Below are 8,741 nucleotides of genomic sequence, written 5' to 3'. Positions count from 1 at the left end.
AGGAGTTCCTCTATGGCGTGCAGGTGGGCGCGGGGTGGCCGCGGCGGCGGTGCCGGGCCCCGCGGCCGCCGCTGACGCCGGCTGCGCCCGCAGGGCACCTGCGCCGCCGACCTGTACCGGCACCCGCAGCTGGACGCCGACATCGAGGCCGTCAAGGAGCTCTACGGCGAGGGCGCCGTGTCCGTGAGGTGCGTGCGGTGGCGCGCGGCGGCGGCACCACGGGCGGGCGGGCGGATGGCGGCGGCACCCACGCGCCTCCCCGCAGGGAGTATGGCACCATCGACGACGTGGACATCGACCTGCACGTCAACATCAGCTTCCTCGATGTGAGTGGCGGCGGCGGCGGCCGCGGCGCCCGTGCGCCCGCGGCGCCGCCGACCCCGCGGCTCTGCCTCGGCAGGAGGAGGTGGCCACGGCCTGGAAGGTGCTGCGCGCCGAGCCCATCGTGCTGCGCCTGCGCTTCTCGCTCTCGCAGTACCTCGATGGCCCCGGTGAGTGCGGACGCGGCGGCCGTGCCCGAGGGGCGCCCGCGGCTCCGGGGGCGGCCCGGCAGCACCGGCAGCGCTCGCGCTCTCTCCGCAGAGCCGTCCATYGAGGTCTTCCAGCCGTCCAACAAGGAGGGCTTCGGCCTGGGGCTGCAACTCAAGAAGTAAGAGCGGCCGCACGGCGGCCGGCGGCTCCGTGGGGACGTGGCCCCCACGCCGTGGCGCTGCGTGTGCCCAGCACCACRTGGGGACCCGTGGCCCCGTGTGCCCGACCGGGGCGCCCACATCGCATCCCCACGCAGGATCCTGGGCATGTTCACATCGCAGCAATGGAAGCACCTGAGCAACGACTTCCTGAAAAGCCAGCAGGAGAAGCGGCACAGCTGGTTCAAGACGAGCGGCACCATCAAGAAGTTCCGCGCCGGCCTCAGCATCTTCTCCCCCATCCCCAAGTAAGGCCCCGCACGCCGGCCCTGCTCCGGGGACAGCCCTGGGGGCCGTCACCCTGGGCCTGGCTTGGGAACCTCGTCCTGGCCCCGTGCCTCGGTTTCCCCGTCTGCACCTCAGGTACCGTCACCTAATGCCACCCTCTGCAAGAGCCCAAGCAGGTCAAGGCAGCTCCCCAGAAATACCTAAAATGTGAATGTGGAGCTGGTTTTAAGGAAGSGGATCAGTGGGGAGAAACAACTAGCGTGGCTTAGGGACGGAGCCTGGCTCCCTGCCACCTCTTGAGGAGGGAGGAGGACGGGGCTGGGCCTTCCTCCCCGCTGGGCGGCCTGTCCAACGTGGCCGGCGGGGGCTCAGCGCGGCTCTGTGCCCGCAGGTCGCCCAGCTTCCCGGTCCTGCAGGACTCGGTGCTCAAGGGCAAGCTGGGCATGCCCGAGGTGCGCGGCAACCGCCTCATGAACCGCTCCGTCTCCTGCACGGTGAAGAACCCCAAGGTGGAGGTTTTYGGCTACCCGCCCAGCAGCCAGGCAGGTGTCGCCCCCTTCAACATCCTGGTGGGTGCCTCCCCGGCTCGGGGCTTGCTTTGCTCTCCTTGCCCTTCCCGTGTCCCACCGTGCATGGCGGGTAGCCACAGGGCTGCCCGGCAGGGTCTTGGCCGTGGTGACAACCGTCTTGGCCGGGGTTGGYGGTGCCAGGGAGATCTGCCCAGGGTGTTGGGCTGGGCTGTGTCCCGGAGTGGCTCTCGCCGCTGTACCGCGTGCCCAGCACCCTTGGGTGCACCGAGGGCGGGAGAGCTGGGTCTCTGGCTAGGTGGGGTGATCTCAGCCCTGCTCTCGGTGGGATCTGGTGGGATTGGGTTGGGGACATGCCCCACGTGTGGCTGCAGCCCTGGGAGCACGTCACCATCCCCATGGCACTGGCAGGGCCCTAGCGGAGACCCGTGGCCATGCGCGGTGTCCCGGGTGCAGGCGCCGTGCGGAGGCCGCGGCTGCGCGGGGGAAAGGGGATGACGCAGCTGGCCCTGCTCCGCCTCTGTCCGCAGGTTGGCGGCCACTGCAAGAACGTCCCCACGCTGGAGTACGGCTTCCTCGTGCAGGTGAGCGAGCACCCGCCGCCGCGAGCACCCTGCGTGACGCCGCACGTGCGGGGCGTCCAGCTCCGCCCGGGCTCAGCACGGTCTGCAGYCCGAAGTTCTCCTCGGGGCCCCACAAGCAGGGCTGTCTCCTGCCTTGCATCTGCTTCTGGCCCCCATAGCCCTCAGCATCACCCATCATGAGGCTATTTCCTTGGAGAAACAGCCTGCCCAGGTGCTACCCGAGCCCCCCAGGCCCCCGGGTGATGCCCACGGCCGCGCAGGCCCCTGACCACCCTCGCTCCTGCCCGCAGATCATGAAGTACGCGGAGCAGCGGATCCCGACGCTCAACGAGTACTGCGTGGTGTGCGACGAGCAGCACGTCTTCCAGAACGGCTCCATGCTCAAGGTGCCGAGGCCGGGGCGGGCGCGGGGGCCGCGCGGGCGCAGAGGCACCGTGGGGCCCCGTCACCGGCGCGGCGCCATCTCCCCCGCAGCCGGCTGTGTGCACCCGCGAGCTCTGCGTCTTCTCCTTCTACACGCTCGGCGTGATGTCCGGCGCCGCCGAGGAGGTGGCCACGGGCGCTGAGGTAGCGGCGCGTGGGGATCGCGGTGGGGCGGGCAACGTGGGTGCCGAGGGTGGCAACTTGGGGGTGGCTGCCCGGTGCCATCCTCAGGGACCACATCCAGCCCTGGGGTGAGGGTGAAGGTCCGAGGGGGCTGTGAGCAGACACAGGGGCTGCCGCAGCCCTGGGGGCACTTTGGGGCACCCTGTCTCCCGCTGCTACCCTCAGCAGCTGCTCTGCACCCAGGTGGTGGACCTGCTCGTGGCCATGTGCCGCGCGGCCCTGGAGTCCCCCCGCAAGAGCATCATCTTCGAGCCTTACCCCTCCGTGGTGGACCCCAACGACCCCAAAACACTTGCCTTCAACCCCAAGGTAAGCGCTGTCGGGCCGGGGGGCGGCGCAGGTCTCCGGTGCTTCCGGGCTGCGCGGCGCCAGCACCCGGAGCCCCCTCCAGCAGCCGCCCCTCTCCTGCCCCACGTGCAGAAGAAGAACTACGAGCGGCTGCAGAAGGCCCTGGACAGCGTGATGTCCATCCGGGAAATGACGCAGGTACCCTGCCCAGCCTTGTGCCCCTGCACAGTGCACAGGGGACCCACCTGCACCCCCTCTCACTTGYCCCGTGTCTCGTCCAGGGATCCTATCTGGAGATCAAGAAGCAGATGGACAAGCTGGACCCCCTGGCACATCCCCTCCTGCAGTGGTAAGGCTGAGGGCTGGGGGGACAGGCGACACAGGCACCCCGGCAAGAGCTCCCCACGTGGCCACCAGACACCCAGGGCCTGACATGGCTCGCATGGGACCCCGGCCGCCCTGCTCGACCTCCCCTCTCCTCCTCTTCCCCAGGATAATCTCCAGCAACAGATCCCACATTGTCAAGCTGCCTCTCAGCAGGGTAAGTGGCCTCGCTCCCCAGCTCGGCCCCATGGCACACAGTGGCCAGCGGTCCCGGGAGGAGCGCGTGGGATACGGCACTTGGGATACAGCGTGCAGGATGCAGAGTGAGGGATACAGCACACGGGATACAGCACGCAGGATACAGCATGAGGGATATGGAATGTGGGATATGGCACATGGGATACAGCATGAGGGATACAGAACATGGAATGTGGCACGTGGGATGTGGTGTGAGGGATGTAGTGTGCAGGATACAGCACATAGAATACGGCATGAGGGATATGGCAAGTGGGATATGGCATGTGGGATATGGTGTGTGGGATATGACATGAAGGAGACAATGTGCAGGATATGGCACATGGGATGCAGCACATGGGATACAGCACACGGGATATGGCATGTGGGTTGCAGCGGGCGGGATGCAACATGCGGGATATGGCACATGGGATATGGCATGTGGGATATGGTGTGCAGGATAGCATGTGGATACGGTATATTGGACACAGCACATGGGACACAGCACATGGGATGCAGCACATGGGATGCRGCACATGGGATGTGGCACATGGGATGCGGCGTGCGGGATACGGCGTACGGGATGCAGTGTACGGGATGTGGCGTACGGGATGCGGCATGCGGGGTGCAGTGTACGGGATGCGGTGTACGGGATGCGGCACACGGGATGCGGTGTACAGGATGCGGCACACGGGATGCACGCCGCAGGCTGCCGCTGCCAATGGCAGAGCAGCCCCTGCCCGCCCGGCCTGCCGCTGCCGGCGGGCGCGGGGCTGCCGTGCCTGATCTGTGCCCGTCTCTCCCGCGGCGCCGCCGGCGCTGCCCCGGCTGCTCCCTTTCCGCCGGTAGCAGCTGAAGTTCATGCACACCTCACACCAGTTCCTCCTGCTGAGCAGCCCCCCGGCCAAGGAGGCCCGTTTCCGCACCGCCAAGAAGCTCTACGGCAGCACCTTCGCTTTCCAGTGAGTAGGGCCCAGGGCGACGGGCCCCTCGGGGGCCAGCCCCGCGCCCACGGGTGCCACAGGCGCCCCAGGCCGGCGGCTGAGGCGCCCGCGGCCCTTGCAGCGGCTCTCACATTGAGAACTGGCACTCCATCCTCCGCAACGGGCTGGTGAACGCGTCCTACACCAAGCTGCAGGTAACGCTGCGCCGGCGCGGCCGCAGGCGCRAGGGGCCGCGCGGCCGGCGGGAGGGCAGCAGGTAGGCAGGGAGAGCAGGGCGCCCAGACAGGGATGAGCCCGTCCGCGTGGGGCCCGGGCTCCCGGGGCGCCCCGGCGCCGCYGCCCGTCCCGCTCCCGCCGCGCCACTCACCCTGCTGTTTCCCTGCAAGCTGCATGGAGCAGCCTATGGCAAGGGCATCTATCTGAGCCCCATCTCCAGTATTTCCTTTGGATACTCAGGTAAGAGGCCGYGGGCGCCGCCTCGTCCCGCCTGCGCTCCCATCCCACTCCCTGCATGGGCACGGACCTGGCTCCGCTCAAYGGGAGGAGCCGCATGGGGAGGAGGGTCCGGGGGCATCATCCTTCTCACCTGGACCAGCCRCTCCCCTCCCCATCCGGCATTTCCATTGCGCCACTCTGGTCACTAGGGCAAAATCCATCGTTTTTAGGGAAGGAGTAGCTCTCAGGTGCCTTGGTGGAGACAATGTGTCTCCGTGCACAGCTTGGCATGAGTCCCGCAGCCGCGGGGCTCCGGGTGCAGGTCGGGGACACACGTCCCCTCTCTGTGATCCCTGGCACACGAGGAACCCCATGGGTGCCCAGCGGCACCTGGAGCCCCCACGTCCCGGGCTGGGACTAGGAGGTGACGCGGATGGTGTCGCTTGTCCCGCAGGGATGGGCAAGGGACAGCACCGGATGCCTTCGAAGGACGAGCTGGTGCAGAGGTACAACCGGATGAACACCATTCCCCAGGTGACGGGGCGGGACGGCGGCGGCAGCGGCGGCAGCGGGGCGGCCGCGCGCTCAGCGCCGCCCGCTCTCCCCACAGACCCGCTCCATCCAGTCCCGGTTCCTGCAGAGCCGCAACCTGAACTGCATCGCGCTCTGCGAAGGTGCGGGGCCCGCGGAGGGCACGGGGACACCCCGCTCGTCACCACCCTTGTCACCACGTCCTGCCCCTTCCTGCCACGCGCCTGTGGGGCCCCTTTTCCTCCAGGAGTGGTGATGGCAGCGGGGCTTAGTGCATCCATGGGGCAGAGGGTCCCAAGGGCAGGTTGTCCCCTTCCGGGGCCGTGTCCTGTGCAGGGGTGATGGGCGCCTGGGCTGTCCCCGCGGGCCCCTCCTCACAGCGCCTTGCCTTGGCAGTCATCACGTCCAAGGACCTGCAGAAACACGGCAACATCTGGGTCTGCCCCGTCTCGGACCACGTCTGCACCCGCTTCTTCTTTGTGTGAGTAGGGCCGGCCGGCGTCCCAGCCGCCCTGCGCAGCGGGGGCAYGTGCGGGCACCCCTTCAGCCCGCTCTGCCCTCGCAGGTACGAGGATGGCCAGGTGGGAGATGCCAACATCAATACTCAGGACCCCAAAATCCAGAAGGAGATCATGCGTGTGATCGGGACTCAGGTGTACACAAACTGAGCGGCCCTGGGCCCGGCAGCAGCCGCGGAACAGCCTCCGCGCGGCCCGGCCTCCACGCGGCCCGGCCTCCGCGCAGGGATGGCCGGCCTGTACATASGTGTAGAGCAGCGAGCTGTGCACGAGGCGCCTTTCGCGCTCCCTTCTCCCCTGTCCCCGCCGTCCCCGTGTCCCCAGTGCCCATTGCGGAGCGGAGCAGGACGGGTGGCACCGCGCGCCCGCCGCTGCCGGGGGCGGCCGCCCCTCCTCGCGTTTACAGTGCTCATGTTTTTACCGACGACGAGAAACCGAAGCAAAAAAAAAAAAAACAACAACAAAAAGACAAATACACTGACACACACAAAGAGGCAAGGAATCTGTTTTAGCTTATTAAAATTCTTTAAAAAACGCGCGGGGCTGCTGTGCCGCTCTCTGCCAGCCTCGCTGCAGCCGCCTCCCRAAGCCCCTGGCCCGGGCACAGGTAGCTCTGGGCACCTTGGCCACCAGCCCCAGCTCTCCCTTCCCATGGGGAGGGGGCCACGGAGCAGGGATTGTCATGGGGAAGGAGAAGGGGTCACTTCATCGAGTGAGGGCTGTGCCGTGGGGAAGGGCCAAGCCGTGGGGACAAGGACCACGCTGCAAAGGAGGAAGGGAGTCTTGGAGAAGGGCCAGAGTTAGCGGGAAGGGAACATGCCCTGGGTAAGGGATTGCTCCAAGGGGAAAGGCCTGTGCCRTGGAGAAGGGGGCTGAGCATGGAGATGGGATGGGGTTGCGGAGAAGGGACCCGGCCACGGAGCAGGGATCACATTGTGAGGAAGGGAAGGCGCCCTGGGGAAGGGAGCGCCCCGGAGATGGGATCAGCCCCCAGGGAAGGGATAGCGGCAGGGGAAGGGACCCTGCTACGGAGAAGGGCTCCCGACAAGGAGAAGGGACAGTGCCCCAGCCAAGGGCTGGCACTGTGTCCCCGCACGCGGGGACAACGCAGGGGCCAAGGAAGACACTCACGGGCGAAACGAGAAGGAAAATTCCCACTGGACTGTGCTTTATTTCAGTCGAAGCAGATACCAGTCACTACAAAGGTAGAGAGCCGGCGCCTCCGGCCTCGCGCCACCAGGAAACCCAAAGGAAGGAGCAGCCCCAAAGCGCCGGCGGGAAGGGCCCCGGCGGGCGGCGGAGCAGGGGGAGCAGCCGTTATGGCAGAGGTAGCTTTACACGGAGCCCTCGCCGGGGTCATCCTGCTGGGTCCTCCAAGGTAGCAAGAGACTATGGCAGCGAAAGAGTAGCCCTTAGAGACGGCAGTTCCTGCTGGCTTTGTGCTGCGGAGGCGGAGCAGCGGCCACGGACCCCGGAGCCCCGGCCCGGACGCGCTCCCGCCTGGGKATTCAAGTGCACGAGGAAACAAATCGTTAAAAAAAGGGAGCCCCGGGGAGACAACGGTCCCGGCCCCGCTGGGGCAGAGGGGCCGGCGGCGCCGCGGGATCCTCACGCCGGGACCCGCGACGTCCCCAGAGCCGCCAAGGTGGCACCGCGGCACCTTCTTCCCTGGAAATGAAGCGGGACGCGCTCGGGAAAACAGGCAGCAGCTGCGGGGGCGCGGAGAGGCCTGCGGGAAGGCCAGGAGCGCGGCGGGAGCGGAGCCGGAGCGCAGGGCGCCGGAGCCCCAAAGAGCCCCCGCTCCAAAGAACAACCCCGCGCAGCACGTGGACAAAAGAAGTTTATTTCGGTTCGCCTCTTGTCTGCCGAAACCTCACTTGTCTGTTTGGTGTTTGTGGTTTTGTTTTTGTTTGTTTTTCCTGGAAAAACTAAAAAAAAGGAAGCAAGAAAAGGGGCAAAGAGGCAGCGCGCGGCCGTCCCGGGGCGAGCGGGGCCCRTGGAGCTGCCGCCATCGGCCCGGCCGCCCTCAGCCGGCTCCTCCGGCCGCACCTGCAGCTTCCACGCGCGACGGCTCGGGCTTCTTGGGTTCTTTTTATTTATTTATTTATTTTTCCCTCGTTGATTCAACCTTTTCCTTTCGTTTTTCTTCTTGTTTTTTTTTTTCTTTTTTAAATTGATTTATTTATATATATATTTAAAAAAAGCAGTAGTCCTTTGGTCCCTAAACTCTAAGGAATGATATGACTCTGAAACAAGTAATCCTATGTCCCTGTGCCAGTGACGAGCTGGGGGGTGCACCTCCTTCCCCCTGCTCTGTGGGATATATATATATTTATATATATATATACTTATTTATATATATCTTCTATTAGTCCAACATCCTCTTATCCCTTGATTTCCTCTTTTTTTTTTTCTTCCTTCAGCCAGTTGTGGAAAAAAACATCCCAACGCGATTTCTCTTTCCCTTTTCAAGCAATCGTTGTCCGTGCATTGAGCCCGCTCTGATCCCACTGGCTTTGGTTTATAATCCACCTGGAGCCTCCTCTTCCTCGTTCCCTCCTCCGAAAAGTTGTAGCAGCAAATGAGTGCTTTAAAAAATAAAAATAGGAATACAAAAGGAAGGCAGGTCCGGTCCCGCGKCCGGGCGCTCCCGGGAATGGCGAGGGGCTCGGCGGTGTCGCGGCCAGGCGCCGCGCGGCCCCGCTCCATCGCGTCTCTCTTCCTTCCGCTCTTCCTCGCACCGAGGCCAACGCCGGAAACCAAAAAAGAAAAGAAAAGGGTACGACCGGAATGGCGGGCGCTCTCTCTTCTGCATCTCTCCTCCTCCTCCTCC

General features: G+C 65.3%; 1 protein-coding gene across 1 annotated transcript in view; it reads left to right on the top strand.

The window, feature by feature from the left end:
* Window positions 1-6,098, top strand: part of PARP6 (poly(ADP-ribose) polymerase family member 6) — a 10,494-nt gene extending 4,396 nt beyond the window's left edge. Inside the window, exons 2-22 of the mRNA XM_026045104.1 lie at window positions 3-23; window positions 94-188; window positions 266-326; window positions 401-491; window positions 583-649; window positions 788-937; window positions 1,309-1,486; window positions 1,975-2,028; window positions 2,319-2,414; window positions 2,503-2,595; window positions 2,818-2,943; window positions 3,055-3,120; window positions 3,204-3,271; window positions 3,415-3,463; window positions 4,330-4,442; window positions 4,546-4,618; window positions 4,811-4,880; window positions 5,314-5,393; window positions 5,470-5,533; window positions 5,787-5,871; window positions 5,956-6,098. Coding sequence (XP_025900889.1) covers window positions 3-23; window positions 94-188; window positions 266-326; window positions 401-491; window positions 583-649; window positions 788-937; window positions 1,309-1,486; window positions 1,975-2,028; window positions 2,319-2,414; window positions 2,503-2,595; window positions 2,818-2,943; window positions 3,055-3,120; window positions 3,204-3,271; window positions 3,415-3,463; window positions 4,330-4,442; window positions 4,546-4,618; window positions 4,811-4,880; window positions 5,314-5,393; window positions 5,470-5,533; window positions 5,787-5,871; window positions 5,956-6,058 — 1,803 coding nt within the window. The 3' untranslated portion in view covers window positions 6,059-6,098. The remainder of the gene's footprint in view (window positions 1-2; window positions 24-93; window positions 189-265; window positions 327-400; window positions 492-582; window positions 650-787; window positions 938-1,308; window positions 1,487-1,974; window positions 2,029-2,318; window positions 2,415-2,502; window positions 2,596-2,817; window positions 2,944-3,054; window positions 3,121-3,203; window positions 3,272-3,414; window positions 3,464-4,329; window positions 4,443-4,545; window positions 4,619-4,810; window positions 4,881-5,313; window positions 5,394-5,469; window positions 5,534-5,786; window positions 5,872-5,955) is intronic.
* The last annotated feature ends 2,643 nt before the right edge of the window (window positions 6,099-8,741 follow it).

This window comes from Nothoprocta perdicaria, unplaced genomic scaffold (genome assembly GCF_003342845.1).
Source record: "Nothoprocta perdicaria isolate Ctin4 unplaced genomic scaffold, notPer1 scaffold_399, whole genome shotgun sequence".
Taxonomy (NCBI): Eukaryota; Metazoa; Chordata; class Aves; order Tinamiformes; family Tinamidae; genus Nothoprocta; species Nothoprocta perdicaria.
This window is presented reverse-complemented; position numbering and strand designations above follow the sequence as displayed.